The following is a 20,653-nucleotide window of genomic DNA, read 5'->3' as shown; positions in this document are numbered from 1 at the left end:
AGGGTGTGGAAAGACCAAAACGCCCTCGGCGTAGGAAATTAGAGGTAGCATTAACGGATAACACTCCAAACATACGTTCATGAACTCAGCTATCCACAAAAATTAGTTTCCTTTTTCCTCTTCCAATTCCCCATGGCGAGGATCCTGATTTCTTCCCCGTCTTTCTTCGGAACTCGGCTTCCCTCTATTTCCCGCCATGGAACCAGGCGCATCAGCACCGGAGTGAACTTCAGCCTCCACCAGCTGCCGCCAATCGACCACGCTGTTCACTTCGCTGCGATTGTTCAGAGAGCTGAGAGCTTGCTCTACACAATTGCTGATGCTGCCGTTGCCCCGACGGACTCGGCTACTGCTGCCGTCCAGAAGAACGGAGGATGGTTCGGATTTATCTCGGACGCCATGGAAGTTGTGCTCAAGGTAAATGATCGTTTACAAGTCGTCTGGGTCGAGTCTGTTAAGTGAGTACGCGGAATTTAGATTTGATTTATGTGTAGTTTCCTTTCAATACTTCATGGAGTACAATACTTAAAGAGGTCATCTCGATAAAATTTCTTTTGCACGAATTGCTTTCTAATATCAACATAAGCAACTGCCTTCTACTGGAAGCTCAAGTATACTTAAATCTAATTAATGTTATGAAAAAAATACAGTAGGAAAAGGTTGAGAAAGAACTGAAGTCTATAATACTGCAGAATAGGTAGTTATAAACCCACCCTGAACATAATTGGGGCCTTTTTGTCGTCTCCTAAGATAATGAAAATGGCTGTTTTAGTACAACTCTATTAGGGTGCAAATCCTGAACAGAAGAGGGAAAATTAATTGAGACCTTTCACTGGCTTCAAGAAGGTCATTCTCTTTTCTTATTCTTTGCACTATTTATATAAAGGGGGCATTTTGGTATTTATTAGACTGGGTTTTTTCATGTCACATGAGGTCATTTCCTGGCTAGAGTTTAACAACCAATTTCCACATCCACATGATGCCATCTTTAACTTGATATGGACTATGAAGAGGAACTCGCATTAATAAGCTGGCAGCTTCGGAAGGAATTACGGAAGAAATTCAATAATTTCTTCACATTTGTACGTTATTAGCAGATACAATTATTTTGATAGTGTGGGCAGCTAGTTACACTAAAACTTCTTTTTCGTTTCTAATTGGTGCTGTTCTGATTCCAGTTCTTGTATGCATCCTGAGATCATACTTGTAGGTCCTCATTATTTATTTAGTGACGTGAAATCTTTTTATGAATAAAGGATGATGACCTTTAAATAAATCAGTTTTACAGATAAAAATGATTTTAGACATGCATAAAGTGAGTAAATTAGGAATAAGATGTCCTGCAAGGAATTATCCCAGGTTTGGTAATCATAAACATTGATTATCATTCGAACAAAGTCAGTAGGATTCTGGTAGTTTAAGATTATTATCAAAGATTCGTGATAAATGCGCTAGCATTTTTGACTAACGACTGGCTTTTATCATGGCAGATTCTGAAGGATGGACTTACAACTGTTCATGTGCCATACGCATATGGATTTGCCATAATATTGCTCACCGTTTTTGTTAAAGTCGCCACACTCCCTTTGACCAAGCAACAGGTTATATGTTGCTTCAGCAACTATTTGAAATATGAGACATGTTCTGTGTACCACTAATATTTGCCTTGCCTGCTCGTATTTCTTTCTTTATCAAGGCTGAATTTCCTTTTTTTGTATAATTATCACCTGTTCCCATTTTATCCTTATTCATATTATTTCCTTTTGATAAATGTCTCTTACTAGCTAGATGGTATCTGTGGAGTAATGTGCATTTCTTTCTATGTAAGGTTGAGTCTACACTAGCAATGCAGAATCTTCAGCCAAAGATCAAATCAATCCAACAAAGATATGGTGGAAATCAGGCGAGCATCTTTAACTGTTTTTCCCATACAACTCATGTTGTTTTTTTGTAAATTGTAATATATGTGTGTCAACTTATAATTGTTCTTTGAGTTCATTTACAATCTAAGTCTTAACTGGCATGATGGTGAGACACAATTTAGTAGTATTTGGTGGGATTTGAGGCTTCATGTAATTCATATGCTTGAAAAATCCTTTCACATGAAATATCATCAACGGACTTCTATGTTAGTCCATTAGTAATAAAGTGTATTTTTGCTCAGTTACCCTCGCGGAACATATTGGAATTAGTGCATATATAGAATTGTCTTGAACATTGCTGATGGATGGATTTACTCTCTTCCTGTTACCATGCATTCAACTTTCGGTTCTCAGCATATCTGTACATTTTGTCATGGTGGTTGGAACACTTTAAATTAATAGTCATGCGATCTGTAGATAAAAAAATAGATGTATCTGAATCTGCTGAGAGGCCATCTCATGAAAAGGTATAACTGCTTTAATCAATCCTATAACATGATCAACACAACATTATTCACCTCACCATTGCTATGGTGTTGGCTGTGGTTGAGAACTTGAGATTGACTTAGAACTGTAAGCAATCTTGCTTTGTAGTCTGGTCTCTTATGCTTATATTTTGAGTCATTGAAACAAAAAAAAAATTACTATGGATTCTTGCCACCTGCCACCTGCCACCTTGCCTTGGTGAACTAAAATCTAATGTAGTGAAATTTTCAGGAAAGAATACAACTCGAAACTTCTCGTCTATACAAACAGGCAGGGGTCAATCCTCTAGCAGGTATAGTTTTTAATGAGTCAGTTTGATTTTCCTTCTATTATAATTTTTTATATTGCTTGATGCTGCATAATTGACAGATACACACACCTCTATAGCATTTTGGGTACAAATAGTATCTCTTCTGACCACTCATGGGCATTCTTAATGTCTCCAAGTCAATCAATTTATTTAATTTTTTATATTAGCTTGATGCTGCATAATTGACAGATACACACACCTCTATAGCATTTTGGGTACAAATAGTATCTCTTCTGACCACTCATGGGCATTCTAGATGCTGTATAATTGACAGATACACACACCTCTATAGCATTTTGGGTACAAATAGTATCTCTTCTGACCACTCATGGGCATTCTTAATGTCTCCAAGTCAATCAATTTATTTAGTTTTATCAAATCCAGTAGAAAAATGACTGTTTTACCCTTAACTGATGTGGTCATTGAGGTTGTTTGGAAATATAATTTTTGCTGAAGGCGTTTTAGTCCTTTTATTTAATGAACCTAAATTATCTTGTCATTTCTAGTCATGCCGTAAATTTCCGCAATCCTAGATGATAATGTACTTTGGAGTCACAGGCATCTTTTTTGTACTATTGATGTTCCACCCAGACTCTTGGTGAATGAAGTATTTCGTTTGTGTTACAAACAAGTTTATTAAAATGTTAATTGTTTATTATCCACAACTCTTTACCATTCCAACTTTTCACTAAGTGTTGACCAAAAACTGCTCCATTTTAGTTGTGAATCTCATTATTGCTTTTATGATTTTTGCTACTCAGTGTTGTTCTAACAGATTGTTGTTTTTCCCTTGTGAAATGATTATCACCAGGATGTTTCCCAACCTTGGCTACAATACCAGTATGGATAGGTTTATATCAAGCTCTTTCAAATGTGGCAAATGAGGTAACAAGAAGCTGGTTGATAGGATGGCATATTTAACATCGCTTGGTCTGTTAACTGTTCTCTTATTCCTCTTGCACTTTAATGCTACACAGGGATTGCTGACTGAAGGGTTCTTTTGGATTCCCTCTTTGGGAGGGCCCACAACAATAGCTGCTCGACAAAGCGGAGCAGGAATTTCCTGGCTGTTCCCATTTGTGGTAATTGAAATTTAGCAATAAAAGGACTTGGATAAAAATTGCAAAAGTTAGTGCTATACTTGAATGCATGTATCTCCATCAAACATGATAGCAATACATGTCCTAGCTTAAACCCATATGATAGGATGGAGGTTTAGTTGGTCTCACTAGCATTGTTTATTTTTCCTGAAATTTTTTTCTACCAGTGGAATATCGGTTATCATGGTGTATTCAAATAAATGGTTAACATGCATTCTCCATTACATTTTGCAGGATGGACATCCACCACTTGGTTGGCATGACACTGCAGCTTACCTTGTTTTACCTGTTCTTCTTGTTGTATCACAGTATGTCTCGATGGAAATAATGAAGCCTCCACAAGTAGGTTTCCATATAGTTCTCTTCTCTCTCTTTCTCCTATACCTGAATCATTTCTCTTGCAACATTGCACTGATACCTTAATCCTCTTCTGGTAGACAGATGATCCAAGTCAAAAGAACACACTTCTTGTATTAAAGTTTTTGCCCCTCATGATTGGCTACTTTTCATTGTCAGTTCCATCTGGATTGTCAATATACTGGTAATTTTCATTATCTTTTAGTTATATTTCACGGGATGCATATCTTCTCAAGTGTATACCTAGCGTTACAAGTTTGACTGTCATGCATTTGATAATGCATACTAAGATCTATCCTTAACTTATAAGCATCCGAGGCAATAAAAAATCTTAATACATCCACAGAATTCTATCAATATTGTATGCTTGATAAATTGTAGAATGAGTGACGAAATTGGCAATACACAATACTTTAGGTTACTATAAAGTATTCTGTAATATTTATCAGCAAGCCAAGGATTATGCTCTAAGTTTGGTTCGTCAAAAACTGCAGTCGTGGTTTTATCCGACAGCCATAAACCTGAATGATTCATATGGATACTGTATGTATGGCATTTATGTGACAATCTATGTTACTGTTAAACTTAAAGCTAACCACTTAAGTTGTTTTATGATTTAGGTTCACGAATAATGTGCTTAGCACAGCACAGCAAGTTTGGCTACGGAAATTGGGAGGTGCAAAGCCTGTTGTTGCTGAAAATGCCAGTGGGATAATTAGTGCAGGACGTGCAAAACGGTCAGGTTCTCAGCCAGAACGAACGGGCGAAAGGTGGGTTTTTGATTCAATAATTTCTATTGCTATCCTTTTCAATGCCCTTCAGACCATAACTAGAATTATTCCTGAAACAGATTCAAGCAGCTTAAAGAGGAAGAGAAGAAACAAAAACTTAGTGCTCTGCCCGCAGATGCTGTCCAGGTTTCGGACCCAGCTGATCCTGAGTCTGAAGATGACTCAAACAATGATACTGAACCAAAGGTACATTTTAGCTCATTATTCACATGAGATAAACTCCCAAGGCCCTTCTTGGTATGATGGAATGGAATGTGATTCCTATTTCCATTCTATTCATTTTTAATACAATAGAATGAAGGAGGGAACAGAATGAAAATGCAAAGGAACTGCAAAATAATTGTCATTTCATTCGTATCTTCATTCCATTCCATCACCTTAAGAAGGGCCTAAATTTCTTTTGAGTTGTCTTGTAGTGTCAAAATGTGTTCCATAACTTTACTTTTCACTTGGAAAGGAAATCTGTGCTCTGCTCTTATGTTACCCAAACAACTAAAAGTTGCTCTGGAGGGGGATTTATCCTAACACTCTTTGTTCCCCCTTCTAGCATCTTTTTGGTCAGAGAGTGTTAACAAAACATTCACCTTCTACTAGTTCTTTAATTTTGATCATCATTCCATGCTTGCCAGTTTCAGTAGTTGGGGATGACTTTCTTGAAAATTATTCTTGAATATGCACCTGATATAATCCGTGCCTAACAATTTTTTATTTGAAGAGAATGATAAAGAACTTTTTTAAAAAATGCACCACGCGTGTGATAATAACTTCATAGTTCTTGTTTGGAATGTCCATCAATAACTTTCCATTTCTTAATGTAGATATTCACTTCAAATTATCATTTTTACATATTGAAGTAAAACCTTTAGTTTTCAAACATCACTCTTTCAGACCAAGTTGTATACATTTATATTTCCTTTTAATAGGAAAAATGTGTTTATATTTTAGCAAAGCTATTAGGTTTTACAGTAGGGACTAGGGGTTATATATACCATTTGAGATAACATCATGTCATGACTTATCCATCTATCCATGCTATCTTTTGTAAGATGAATTAAGTTAGAGTACCTCTTGGTTTCTATATCAGGATAAGGAAGTTCTTGAAGAGGCATATTCGTCTAGTAATGCAAAAACAGTTCCTTCAGGGCCTAAGAGAAGTAAGCGATCAAAACGGAAGCGTGCGGTATGACTCCTATGAAATTTTGTAGTTACAATGAACGTTGTATATTTGTTGAAATATCAAATTAATATATAGTGGCCATTTTCTTTCCTGCAAATAGTTTTAAGGTTCACGATATCATCAACATCAGATTTTTTTAGGTTGAGATTGGTTATACCTTGCAATTTGAACTGGTCATTCAGCCTGTCAAGTGTAGAAGTGTATATCAGAAGTTGGGGTTACAGAATCATGAAAAGTATTTCATTTCCTTATCTGACTAGAAGAGAACCGTGACATTGTTTTTCCTAGGAAGATTATACTTCTGACAATGTGGCCTAAGAATCTAAGATAGTAGATTTGTACAACTTCTCTGACTCAAGATCATAATGTTAAAAGCCAGAATTCTACAGTGTTATCCTTCATTCCCTCTCAGGCACCGCTGGGATTTTTTGCTTGCTATTCTTATTCTGTAAATGCATATAAGCTTATAGAATAATCTTAAATGTTCTATAAGGTGATAGGAATTATAGGATTATTTTGGAGCTTAATAAAAAATAGATTCTGCAACTACACTTTTTGGAATTTGAATATAACTAGAACGACAAAACTTATGCTAATATGAATACAATAATTTTGTTGAAAAGTAAAATGTGGAAAATAAAACTGAAGAACTCTTGAAGACTACAATTTGATTAATTTGAATTGTGCATTGAGATAAATTCTATATAGGTATTTATAGGACTCTAGATATAAATATACCTAGGAACTATACTCATTGAAATTCTACATTGTAAATGTTATTCTCTTCCCAACATACTTGGGACTCACATGTTTTCTTCCCAACATACTTGAGACTCACATGTTCTCTTTCCAAAAAATTTTTGGTAACTTAACATAATACTCCCCCCATCCCACCATAAGCGAGATGCTTCATTTTTGCACTCGTTTTGGAAAAATAGTATTCCCTCCGTCCCAAGATAATTGAGTTATATTCTTTTTTGGGTTATCCCTAGGTAGTCGAGTCATTTCTTTTTTTTTTTGGCAAAAACTTTATTTTCTCTCATAATTCACCTTCTCTTCATCTCTCTTATTTTATTTCCACTCTTACTTTACTTTCTCCACTTTAACCTTAACACATCAATTTCTTAAATCCGGTGCACAAAAAAAATGGTCCAACTACCTTGGGACGGAGAGAGTATAAAATAGTTAAAGTGGATATAATGAAAAGTGAGAGAGAGAATATTGTAGAGAAGAATCTTATCTACATCATGTTATTTCTTACTTTACATTTGATCTATTTTAACTATTTTATTATCATTTTTCCAAAACGAGTGCAGAAATGAAGCGCCTCGATGATGGTGTGACGGAGGGAGTATGATTAAGCCTATATATTGCGTACAACATTTCCAATGAACTTTTTGATATGCTGGCTTATTTTGGAAGTTATAAGCTCCTAAAGGTTCCCTGTATATAGGCACAGCTTATAAGCTCTCAGCATCCTATAAAGTAAATATATTTAGTAAACCTCAGGAACTCTTGAATATGGTAGTACAAGATTTCTGGAATTTATAAAGTGATACTGATGTGTTGTTTTAAAATTGAAACGAGGGTAACTTGCAAAGTCTAATGGTTTTATTATCATATTCTATCTGAAAAATAAATCACAAGTGTGTTATTCCGTATTGGGGGGAGGGAGGTATTTATGATTTTGAAGTTTTCTGCTAAATTGGTCAAACTTTAAAAATTAACCCTAAGAAACATATAGAACTTACAGTGACAAAACTTCACTAAAGAAGCTAATAACTCTGTCTCCCCTTAAATTTTGAATCCAACATTTAAGCATCTTGATAGCTTCTGAAGGAGTTTTACACTCGGAGAAACATCAATTTGGTTGTTGAAAGATGCACCAGCTATGTCAAATGGAAAGTGACTATAATACCTCTATTCTTTAAACCAACTACACCGAAAATTCGAAAACCACCGTGTAGCTTTCTATGCAGTTCTGGGCTGAATCTCAGCTTAAACTTGAACTTGACTCACCTCAGATTTTTATGTCCATGAGCTCATTCGTTAGTTGACTCATTTTCAAGCTCAATGAGCCTAGCTTCAATTTTTGAGCATAAAATTGAGTTTGAGCTTGATTGTTTCAAGTGTAATCCACTTATCAGTGATACAAAGCTTGAAGCAACAAACAAGTAGAGCTTGAATAGGATCCTAAGTTGTAACAATAAACATATAAGCTCACGTGCTTTTGAGCCGAAAACTGCAAGACCTTCCTTGGTAACTCATTAAACTTTTGAGCTTGCTTCACGAGACTAACTATGTTAATCGATGAACTCCATTCTGAGAGTTCCTGCCTCGTTAGCAGCATTATTATCTTGGAAGTAAGACCAAATAATAAGTGTCCACCAACTCTAGGTGATTGAGTGAAGTTTCTGATCATAGTTATGATTGGCTTTATATAGTAGTTGGCCACAAACTGAAATAAGCTGAACTGAATCATCCGAGAACTTGAATCATATTACAAATTACTATGGTCATAAGATCGAAAAAATTATTGGTAACCCCCGAATAGCTAAAAGGAAATACTTGGCCTACATACAAGAGTTGTGCATTTCTTCAGGCCTTTGATGGTGGACGGTTATTTCCAACTGGGCTGGGTCCGGATGGTGTCTTTCGGACCTTCTGCTCATATGCCTCCTTTCTGTTTGTCTGTTCACAGAAATGAGCACACTTTCATCGCTGTTAACATATCAAACAGGTATCGGAGTTGAGGAAAATGATTCTTCTAATGTGCTTACCTTGTCTTCCTGACTCTTACCCTCTGTGTCAAATGCAGCAGTTGCGATCTTTAAATTCCCTACAGCATATATATGATAGGTAGTAGCTCTTGTTAGAACTGGAATCACTGGTTTGCTTTGGATGGTGTGAAAATCAAGCTTACCTTTTGTTGTTTCTTGAAATGTGGCGGAATTAGCATAGTGGTGTTGAAATGCAAGCAGTAGGATAGATAGAAGGAGAAAAGGAAATAAAGTGTGTAGTGTTTTCATCTTAAGCTTGCAGTGCGGGAAATGAAGGAGGTGTAGAAATTATGAAGTGAGATATAAAAGCAAAGTAGAGAGAATAATGAGAATTGTTGGTGGGAGAAATCTGTGGTTTTTTTTGTTCTCATTGTGAGTTGACTTCTTCACCCTCATCATAATCTGGAGTTGAAGTCAATCAAGGCCATCATTGAATGGAGTGGTTTTGCATGGAGTGGAGGTGGGGAATATGTTTATTTTCTGGACATCTATATGTAGTGCTCAAATTTAAATAGGTAACAAGTTGGTTGGAGTTTGAATTTTCACCATCTTATATTTGTACTTGTATATGATTGTGAATGTGATTAAAGGGACAGGCAATTCACCAGATGCCAATTTCTAACATATTAGTGGAATGAACCTAGTAACCTACTCTCTTTCTGGAATAAGAGAGCAAGTCTATCCCTATATTCCCTACTACCTCAATTGTCGATGCCCCTAATTAACGCCTTTTGTCGGTTTGCGCAGTTAAAAAAACAGTTAATTTTACTGACAAATTATGTGTGGAGTATATAATTATTAGCAGGCGTGCCGACATTCAATTTATTTAAATCAAGTAATGAACTATACTTGCTAGACATTGTCATAACTCATAGGTGTTTCTCCATATGAAGAATTTGTTAAGAGTGATCTGACAACAAAACCTTAACAAACACCAGACAACTCAGGTATGATTATAAAAATTTAGAGTATGCGCCTAGTCTTAAATTAAAATGCCTTCAATTTTCTTTTTTGATTTGACTGCGGGTGTGCCAAACCGCCTTTGACGAAGTTCGACTAATTCTGTTCGACCAGGTCACTTTGGAAACCAAAAAATTGTGTTAGAACTTGTAAAAGACAATTATTACAGTAGTATTATAAATTTAGACTATTTGCCTAGTCCCTAATTCAAATGTGATTATAAAGGCCCTCCTAATCGGTTCTAACATATATAAGTGTTGGGTTACAAATACATCCCATGTCGGCTTTGCAATCCAACAATATGGTCCTATCCTATTAAATCCAATCTCTTGTTTGATACCTATATTAGAAAATAATTAACCCGTGATTATTAGTTCCAGCTCGTATCAACCCATTACTGTAGTAGCTATATTTAAATGTTCAACAGGTTTATTCATCACCGTAAATAGTGGGATATTGAAACGGGTATCCGCACCCAAAAACTGAGTATCAATACCAGATTTAGGAGGAAAAATACCCATCGCACCTGACCCCTCGTGCGGGTACACCTATACCCGACGTGGGCACCTGCACCTACCTTTTTTGTAATCACCTCTTTTGCTTTAATAGTGATGCGACCACTCGAGAAATCGTCGAGATTAAACAAATTAAATAAGGATATGGACAACATAATGACAAATTATACAAATATTATTTTAGTTTTTGATCTATTGAGCTTAAACTAATTTAATCTAAATGGTACTCTCTTCGTCTCACTGTGAGTATATACTCTTTCCATTTTAGTATGTTCCATAAAAATATGCATTTTTTAATATTAGAAACTTTTTTCTCTCTATTAAGGTATGACCTATTCTCCACTAACAATATTCTAATGACTTTTTCTTTCTATCTCTCTCATTTTACTAATTGTGCATTAAAACATGCACTCAATCAAAAATGCATATTTTTACAGGACAAATGGAGTATTATCTTATCGCTCCCTCCGTCCAATAAAAATTTAGGCAATGGGTATGACACTGGAATTAAGACAAATTTGGTAAAATATGAGATAAGAGAATAATGGTATGGTAAAGTAAGAGAGACACGGAGAATGGTAATTAAAGTAGTCGTGATGTTTTTGCTTAACATTGTTTCTGTAATTTAGAATTTCATCGACCAAAAATATTAAAGGTCGTTTCTGTACATGGTCAACAACAGTTAAAAATTCTGTTGATATTGTTAAAGTTTATGACATTTTTAGGGACTACACGCAAAGTTTAAGATCAACTTTGTTAAATGTCTCAAATTAGTAATATACATTTAATTTCATTTTTAGCTCATTTTGACTAATGTTGATGCTTTCACTTGCTGAATGGAGTATTAATTAGCTTGGTTGCTCCTGATGTAAAACCAATCATTTAAAATATAATGGATAATCTGTTTTCTTTTTCTCTATTTTTGTAATGGCCGATCTAAATAATAATGAGATCATGAAGGCTGCTAATTTAAATCTTATTTATATAGAAGAGAATAAAGAATACATATAGCCAGAAAAATAGTAACAAATTTTCTTATAAGTTTCTTAAAAAAATAACACTAGTTTAGCCGTATTAAGTATTACTAACAGGCAAAAGTGTTTTAAATAACAAGGAACTCTAATCCTAATGCACTCCACTTGATAAACAAAGGATACAAGACCATCAATTTACAATCAATATCATCAATTATTTCCAAGTATAATGAACTTGAAAGCACAAGATTCAAATTTCATACACAGCCTCAATAACGAATAAGGATTTATAAAAATAAGTGAAATTTTATTATATACTATTATACATAAAATCCATACACAAAATATTGTATTTCAAATTTGAATTAGAATAGTTAAAATAAAATTTCAATTGAGTCAAATAACATGAGTAGTTTAGGATACTGTATAAAAAAAAATTACAAAAGGATCCCAGAAGGTAAAATTGTTAAAACCATCCCAAATGACCATAAATACAAGAAAACAAAGGAAAAAAGAAACCCAAAACGCATCCAAAACGAACCGGATTAGTGAGGTGGACTCACCCTATACGTGATCCGTTTTTTCAGGATTCGTCGGGTGGCGTATCTCATACGCACTCCACGCGAATCACACCATGCGCGTATCCAATACTGCAATATGGTATTTTTAAGAGAACCCCTACATTGTAGAGCTAAGTTGAAAAATCAATATAAATATGCATATTACTACTTCCACTGCTTATTAAAACCTACTCAATCAGTATGCTAACGAGTTGGTGTCATCTACTAATATACCTTCAAGACAACACAAATTCATTAGGCGGGCGAAGGCAGACGAGAACCTCATGTTCCTCTGGTCCCACGCGATGTTTAGGCACTTTGATCTCAAGAACTGTTCCACTATTGTCAAAGTACGCTTCAAGCTTAGCATCATCAGGGATCCGTGTAGGCAGAGGGATCTCTCGTCTGAACTCTCCCGGTGGACAGTGCTCCGGGGCAGGGTCAGTGAGTTTGAATGTCCGGTCGTTCCTTTGGATGAAAGGCATACATGCTGTGCTCACTGATGAGATCTTCACCACACCGTGTGTGAGATTGTTCCACCAGTGCACTTTCACCCTTTCAGGATCAGTGAAAGGCAGAGTAACTAGAATCAGATATCCTTCCTCGTCCTCATAAATAGTCTTGGCTGCTGTAACAGGGCCATATACGTTTCTCACCACCCCGGTAAACTCATTCAACCATGGAGGCTCCACGGGATGAAACTCTACATCTTGATGTCGATCCCCATTGAGATCATTAGGCAAGCAGCAGTCTTCATCATTCCCATTTGTGAAGATTTCTTTCCTTTTCTTGTTGCAAGAAGACGAGAGATCAATCCCGTTCCCATTAACATGGTTAGACGGTTGAGTTGATAAGTTCAAACCCGACCCGTTAAGCAGCTTCTTCGCAGGCGGGTGTGATTGTGCAGTGTTCTTCAGTTGAGAAAATGGTCTTTCAAGCTCAAAATCCGTATTTGGAAGGGTCCTCCACGAACTAAACTCTTTTGCCTCAGGCGGGATGCAAAAGTTTAGATCTCTACCAGTTAGCTCCACCCATTTCTTCTGTTCCTCATCATCGAGGCCCATGAGATTGGGCGATGGAACCAGCTCTATCCCGTGCAAACACTGGGGATTCGAGAGCCCCCTGTAGTGCTTCCGCTGCATTTTGTGAGACCGCACAAAACCCTTATCAGCACAAAATGGGAATGGGCGCTGGCCCTGGCGCGAGTGGCCATTCATGTAGCTTCTTAACTGCATCTTACCTAGTGCATTTTCGGGCCTCTCCTTAAAAACCCACATATACATATTCTCCATATCATGTTGCACCAGGAATACATCCAGTTCAAGATCAGATTTATCAAAACCCGAAACACCATTGTTGTCCCAAACCACATTGCACTTGGACTTCTCTTTCAAAACAGGCTTGAAATAGAACCTAAAGAAGAACCAAGCACCCCACACACTATCCAATCTCTTGCCGGCACACTTCCTCCCAATCTTAGGCAAATCAATCAGCTTATCCGATTCATTAACTTGGTGTCCCAACCCCACCTCAAGCATATCAAATGTGTCATGGTTCCACGACTGCGGAGGAGGGCTTGGCTCCACAGACAATGGTAGATTAATATCCGGTGGCCCGGAAAGAATAACCTGCCTATTCATGTCGCGTTCCGACTCATCGTGACAGGTAGCTATTGAATCCATAGACAAGAATGTTGAAGGGGGATAATTCTCAATGCTTAAGCTAGTCAAGAAATCTTCCCCCATTTCCTACCCTTGCCCTCCCTCCTACGCTCAGCAAATTAAGGTTTTATATCCAGACACTCAATAAATTCAATTTACACCCACCAAAATCAAGTCAAGAGGGTAAAGACCGCACCTTTATACAAAAGCTCCACTGTCAGGAAGCTCTATACAATCAATAAATCAAAAGCACAAAAAAACCGCACCTTTTTGGAGAAGTTCCACAGCAAGGAACCCCTACATAATCACCGCAACACTAATTTTTACAAAGAGCACATCCAATCTCTGCACTCAAATTCCAAAAAGGTACTGATGGATTTGATCAATTGGATCGAATCTGTGACTCCCAGATGAGCATAAAGAATAGGGCAAAACAAACGGGGCAGGGAAAATGAAGGGTTATCCGAGAAGGGGAAACGATTTCCAAGAGGAAAAAGGGCTACAACATAAAATTGCAAACGATTACCTTCAGCTTGTAATTCCACAGAAATAATTTTGAAGATCTGAGATTCTGAGTTCGACAATGTCCACCCAGAATTTAACGAACATTATCAGTAATCGAAATTGAAATCAACTACTCACACACTTATTTTTTTTAAAATCTCACCGTATAAATCGAAATATACTTTATTTTGGCGTCTAATAATCTTTAAATGGTCAAATATTATTCTGGCGTATTCCCGTCCTATTATATGTGATACTAGGTCCGTTTCAAGATAAGCGACCACAAACTTTTAGGCACGAGATTTAAGGAAATGGAGTTTTGTTAGTAAAGTAAAAGTGAAAAAAGTAAGAAAGTTAATAAAGTAGAAAGAAAAAGTAAGAGAGAGTCCCAGAAAAGGAAATGAGTCACTTATCTTGAAACGGAGAGAGTACATTTTTTTAGGTGGAAATTAGGGGTGACGAAACGGGTAGCGGGTAACGGGTAATTCCCAACCCGACCCGATACCCGGCGGGTATCGGGTACCCGCTACCCGAAGGAATCGGGATACGGGTCGGGGTCGGGTGTTCATATTTTGGATTTTGCGGGTATCGGGGGTATACCCGTTAGTCCCGAAATACCCGATATTTATATAAGTATTTTAGAATTTTTTATTTTTAATGTTAATACCTCCAGTTAGAATATAATTATTTTTATTAATAATTTGGTTCTAAGCATGTTTTATGATATATTTTCTTGGGACTTGGGGAGCATTTTAGTCTCTGGAGCATTTCTTAAGCAACTCATATGAATAATTTGTGTGTTTTATGATTTATTGTCTTGGAGCATTTTAGATTCTATACTAGTAATGACATTTATGCCTAAACTTAAAAGTGTGTGATGCAGTCGCACAGATGCAACATATTAGTTGTACAGATCCTCACGTGAATTTTGAAATTATAGGAGTGTGCAAATCATATAAAATAGAATACAAATAATAAAAAAGAAGATTTAAAAAAAAAAAAAACATGTTGCGGGTCGGGTACCCGCGGTGTCGGGTGCGGGATACCCGACTCGGGTATCGGTTTATACCCGACTCAATGCGGGACGGGTATCGGGACAGCCATTTCGGCCGAAATAGGGTGCGGGTACCCGACTCGTCGGGTGCGGGTACCCACGGGTACCCGTTTCGACACCCCTAGTGGAAATGTCTCACTTAAGCATCCACAATAGGAACTTTCCCATGGACTAGCACTAGAACTTCCCAAAAACACCTTATGTCACGTCACTAGGACTTTTTATCCCACTACCACATCACTAGGACATCCCACTATACAATATTGGACTAGCACTAGGACTACTGACGCCCTAGCCAATAAAATAAATTATAAAATACGATTAATTCATTTTAATTGTTGGTGTTTATCAAATATATAAAAAATGAAGTGCAATGAGTTGTAAATATTGAGTATAAATAAAAAAAAAATTTAAAAAAATTTAAAAAATAAAAATGGGACGTCCTACCTCTTGTTCGTCGCGTGCCCACAATAGCGAACGAGCGCACGGACAAGGAGACGGACGTCCGCTTTTTACGACGAACGACCTCTCGTCCTTCTGGGACGTTCGTCACCCGCTCGCCGCCCACAATAGTGGACTAGCACACGGACTAGCGGCTAGTCCGCGCGCTAGTTCACTTGCTAGTCCACTACTGTGGATGCTCTTATAGTGGGACGACCCAAAATTTAATATGTCTCACTTATAATGAGACGAAGAGAGTAAGTATTATAAAAATAATTATTTTTTAAGATAGCGTTCAATTTATTAAACAAAAGATATATAGAAGAGATTAACAATCGTTGAATAGTTAATACATGGTAGTACTATTCACCAATACACTCTACATATTTATCCAAAATAATACGTCTAAGGTTTAGAAGTATACTTCAAAAGAGTAATTACTTGTATATTTTTACTGTGAATATTTGAGACGAGAGAAATTAGAGAAAGACAAACACAATATTTTAGACTTTGAATTTACTTAAAATGTGATTTAAGGAGGTATTTAAATGGTTAAGGTATATGAAAACAAACACTGCACCAAATTTGTAGGAATATAAAAAAATTAACACACTATGCACATTTGACTTAACAATTTACATATTACTCGAATAATATAATCCACTGCAAAAATTTTATCATGTTATATACTAGTACTATTATTAAAATAAATATAATCATCTGATAATCCTATGATCTGTAAACAGTAAAGCATAAAAATGGAATAGTCATTAATCACATGCCTAAGATTGTTTTTTCGGAGGGGGTAGATCATGATCTGTAATCCTATGAAAATGTCTACATGATTAAATCTGTCACTGATCGATGAGAAAAATCAACCCATCTTCTTAAAGTGATTTCAGAATTGAGTCGAGCCCATGATGAAGGTGCATTACTCTATGGGCTTCCGATTTTCTTGGGTCCAGTGCACTTTCTAAGGTGGCCCAATATTAGGTATGCTCTATTTATTAGCTAATTCATAAACTTCAGATTCAGTTTCTTTAAAATAGGTAACCAATTTGGTAGTAAGATTTAACAATATTATAACGAATCTATGAAAAATAAAATTAGCTATAAATCTTAGTCTTTTTTATTTTGCCTTGAATCTAAGGATTTGTTTTATTTTCTAATTAAAGGAAGACAGGAGATTCTTATAAATTTTGATTTTCAATTATAAAAAAAAAAATTAATTATTATATTGTTGAAATTTTGAATTAATTTAATGCTCCATTTTTCCCAATAATTGTCCACTTTGGTTTCGCGCCGCATTTTAAGAAATATAAAAGAAAGTTGAAAAAAAATAGTGAAATATGGGTGCCACTATTATAATAATATGTGAGTAGAATAGTTGGTCAAATATAAAGTCTACTTACCATTTTATGATAAAAAATGAAAGTAAATAATTAACGAGAGATTGAGGGAGTATTTATTTTATTATGGAGCTACTAGCAAGGTTTGGGCCACTTAAGCATTAAGCCCTTTACCTTCTTGTGAGCATAATGTATTCTTAGAGTGTCTCCGGCGGCGCCCCTCCCACTCGCCCTTCCCATGCCACGTCAGCACTAGCCCCTCCCATTCCACTGCCACATCACTAGCCCTTCCCACTCGCCCCTCCCACTGCCCTTCCCACAATTAAATTAATTCACAATTAAAATTTAAATTTACGGAAATAAAATTCGACACGAATACGAACGGGAAATACGAAAATTACATTAAAAAACAGAATTACATAATTAAAAAAAATTACATAATTTTAAAAAAAAACATAGTTTAGAAATAAAATTACATAATCCCCTCGGCTTTCACTCCTCGTCCTCGTCCTCGTCCCCGTCGCCCGTGCCGCTGCCACCTCCGACGTCCCAGCCCCCGATCTCGACGCCATCATCATCAATGGGTGGCATCCCTAAATCGCGCCGACATCGGTTGACCATCTCCTTGCACAGCCTTCTCAAGACTGGATCGTGCGTGTTATACCACTTCAAAGTGATCTGCATCAGGGTCTTCGTTTGCTGCGCGCGGGCGAGGCTGTCGTCCTCTTCTCCTCCTGGGACCTCCGATTCGACCTCGTAGGACCCGCTGCCGCTGCCGCTTCCCCTCGCCATCCGCTGCGCAGCCTGTTGCCCCATCGGGCGACGACGATGGCGAGTGTCTGTTCGTGGTAGTGGGGCCACTTCCTCGGCTTCGGGGAGCTCGTGCGAACCAGCACTGCTGCTGTACTCACCGGAAGAGTTGATCTTCGTCTGCTTCCAGCCCGATTCGACACCAATCGCAAACTTTTGCGAATCCTTGACCACGAGAAAGGCCTCCCACTGGTCAAACTCTTTGATCCCCAAGTCTTTGTTGGGGTATTGGGCTAAGGATCGTCTCCGCACATCATCCTCAGACATGCCGCTGCTTACCATGCGCATGTTGTTTTGGTAGATTGCGGCAAAACGACTGAGCTTAGGCCTCAACCGGAGCCACTGTTTCCGGCATTGCTCGGGGATGCGAGGCTTCGCCCCAGGCGGTTTGTTGGCGCAGTAGGCAGCACTGATGCGATGCCACATTCGGTCAACATACTAGTTCGCTCCGGTGTAGGGATCCTCTACAATACCGATCCATGCCTTCGCAAGCGCGACATTTTTCCACACGGTCCAGATCGTCCTCCGCTCAGTCTCATCCACACCCTCCTCCCCTCCCATCCCCGTGTGTGAGGAAGAGCTCGGGACTTTGCCCTTGCCCCTACCCCCGCTCCTGGCCGTGGCCTTGCTTTTTCTCCTGCCCCTTGCAGGCCCCGCCTCCTGGGGAGTCTCACGGATCGGCGATAGCCCCAGATCCTCAAAAGAGAAAGTCTCGATGCCGGCGTACTGAGTCTCCGGAACAGAAGAAGGGGAGTCATCGGCCAACAAATCTATATATGGCCGATAGACAGATTCCCCAGGCGTCCTCGGGCTCCTGTGCTGCATCGATCCACTCACCGACATATTTGGCGGCGTACCGCCCATCCCCACTGCCCCGGGCACCATCCCTCCCACCCCCGCCATATTTGGCGGCATACCGCCCATCCCCGCAGTCCCACCCATCCCCGACATATTTGCTGGCATACCCGCTGCCCCCGGCATCATCTGACCCATTTGACTCATCCAAGTGTACATATTGTAGAACATTTGGGGAGTCATCACCGGCATACCGCCCATCCCCGCCATCTGGGGATTCATCCCCGCAAAATTTCCCTCCGCGCCGATGGGAATCGAGGGTGTGTTCCCTCTGCTCGTGGTGGGGGAGTTTCTATTGTACTCCATTGTAGTAGAAATGAAATTTGTAGAGAGAGAGAAACTTGTCAACACAAGTGGTGTGAATGAAATGAAGTTGGGGGAGCCCTATTTATAGAGTTTATTATTTATTAAAAAAATTAAAATTAAAATGTCGGACGTCCGACCGGGACGGGCGACCTTCGCCACAATGGCGCCGTCCGGTCGCCCGTCGACGGGAGGGGCGAGGCCTTCGCAGGGGCACTCGGGACGGGCGTGGGCGCCCTTCCCGCCCACTATGGCGCCCATCCGGTCGGACGTCACCGACGGGCGAGTGGGAAGGACGCCGTTGGAGACACCCTTAAGCTTTCTATGCCTTTCTTCTCTACTCTTCACTACAAAATTGTACCTTCCAAATCCTATAGATAAAAATTACTACTATTACTTATGTTTTCAGAGACTAAATATTTATCTTAATGAGTAAAGATTTTATTGTAATTGCAAATTGTTGTTGTTTATTTATTTGGTTAATAAGAATATAAAATAGAGATGACGCGCTTAGATTTGTTTTGGCAAGCCATGTGAATGGAGAGAGACACACACCGCCCCTTCCACTTTGCCAGTCTAGCTTTCTGCGCAAAATTCCTTTTCTTTCTCAAACAACTTTTCTATAATAAACTTACCTTCTTCAATCCCATCTTATTAAGGCAATTTGCCTTCCCACACTATATTTCCAAATTTACCTTAATCAATTCCTTAGAATGTGGGAACCATATTTTATTATTTACCCTCCCTCTCCCTCTCTCTCAAATGCTGGGTAGAAAGTGTCTACCAGATTCTCTGCTTTTTCAACCCTACCTTTGAATCCCTCCAAATTCTCTACACATATTCAAAGATCACTGCAATTGTAATTGAATGGGATCTTTCGGTGGATTAGGCATTGCGCTGAGTTTGGTTTTTGGTGTCGTTCTAATGGGGCTTGTTGCAAAGTTTTGTCATCTGCTATGGCGGAAGAAGAGAACAGTGTGTTCACGCAGCGCCAAAATCGAAAATCTGGAGAAATTCTCGTTTCCTCTGTGTTGGAAGAATTCAGATTCCGGCAGCAGCAGAGAGCTGACGAATTCGATCAGAAGCCAGTTCGAACAGGAAGACGTGGAAGCGGGGGTGAAGGCGAAGGGTTACGGCGAGGAAGGGGTGGAATCGGAGTTGATGAGATTGCACAACCTGTGCGGACCGCCGCGATTCCTGTTCACGATCAAAGAGGAGAGCAGGGAGGATTTGGAATCGGAGGATGGGAAATCGAGAATCAGCAACCGCTTGAGCTTCGGCATCGGCAGCCCTATCCCGTCGCCGGCGTTTAGGGCTTCCAATTTGTGGAGCGGCGAGGCGGAGCTCAACAGATTGCGATCCTCGCCGCCTCCGACGTTCAAGTTCTTAAAGGATGCAGAGGATAAATTCGTGAGGAAGCAGGAAGCGGAGAAGTCAAGAGAAAGAAGTCGATGATGCTCCGTTTGTTAAGCTTAGCAAAGCGGCGGCGGTGCAGGTGATAAATCCCTAGATTGCATTCATTTAGGTTTCTATTCATTCCACTTTTTTCTCTCTTGTATATCTTGATTGATTCCAATTAATTTTGATTCTCTTCAAATTTGTTTATTTTATTGGATCCACCCAGATGAGGATTTCAATCTTTTCAGGTTTTCTACTCTTTGTTCTGTTTTGAGTTCTAAAGCATGTTTAATGAGGTGTGTAAGCATTAACGGACGGACAAAAGATGGTTCTAACTTCTAAGCTA

At 38.5% G+C, this 20,653-nt stretch overlaps 2 protein-coding genes and 1 pseudogene across 4 annotated transcripts; 2 read left to right on the top strand and 1 right to left on the bottom strand.

Annotated features, from left to right (window-relative positions):
* The first annotated feature begins 73 nt into the window (after positions 1 to 73).
* LOC125190781 (inner membrane protein PPF-1, chloroplastic) lies at positions 74 to 6,240 on the top strand. The gene is made up of 11 exons (XM_048088182.1): positions 74 to 417; positions 1,491 to 1,601; positions 1,829 to 1,903; positions 2,640 to 2,700; positions 3,530 to 3,603; positions 3,696 to 3,800; positions 4,053 to 4,160; positions 4,256 to 4,359; positions 4,796 to 4,945; positions 5,026 to 5,152; positions 6,051 to 6,240. Exons 1-11 carry the CDS (start codon positions 133 to 135, stop codon positions 6,150 to 6,152), a joined length of 1,302 nt encoding a protein of 433 aa, XP_047944139.1. The 5' UTR covers positions 74 to 132; the 3' UTR covers positions 6,153 to 6,240.
* Positions 6,241 to 11,743: 5,503 nt separating this feature from the next.
* On the bottom strand, positions 11,744 to 14,269 carry LOC125190235 (uncharacterized). 3 transcript variants are annotated; one of them, XM_048087482.2, is made up of 2 exons: positions 12,167 to 14,269; positions 11,744 to 12,050 (listed from the first exon to the last, which is right to left on the bottom strand). In XM_048087482.2, exon 1 carries the CDS (start codon positions 13,675 to 13,677, stop codon positions 12,169 to 12,171), a length of 1,509 nt encoding a protein of 502 aa, XP_047943439.1. In that variant the 5' UTR covers positions 13,678 to 14,269; the 3' UTR covers positions 11,744 to 12,050; positions 12,167 to 12,168. The 3 variants fall into 3 exon arrangements, with proteins under 3 accessions (XP_047943439.1, XP_047943438.1, XP_047943440.1); XM_048087481.2 differs by having other exon boundaries at positions 11,744 to 13,938; positions 14,120 to 14,269; XM_048087483.2 differs by having other exon boundaries at positions 11,744 to 12,022; positions 12,167 to 14,268.
* Positions 14,270 to 19,452: 5,183 nt separating this feature from the next.
* On the top strand, positions 19,453 to 20,517 carry LOC125190454 (uncharacterized; annotated as a pseudogene).
* The last annotated feature ends 136 nt before the right edge of the window (positions 20,518 to 20,653 follow it).

Source organism: Salvia hispanica, chromosome 5, assembly GCF_029641045.1.
Source record: "Salvia hispanica isolate PSC_SH4W2 chromosome 5, Shi_PSC_v1, whole genome shotgun sequence".
Lineage (NCBI taxonomy): Eukaryota > Viridiplantae > Streptophyta > Magnoliopsida > Lamiales > Lamiaceae > Salvia > Salvia hispanica.
This window is presented reverse-complemented; position numbering and strand designations above follow the sequence as displayed.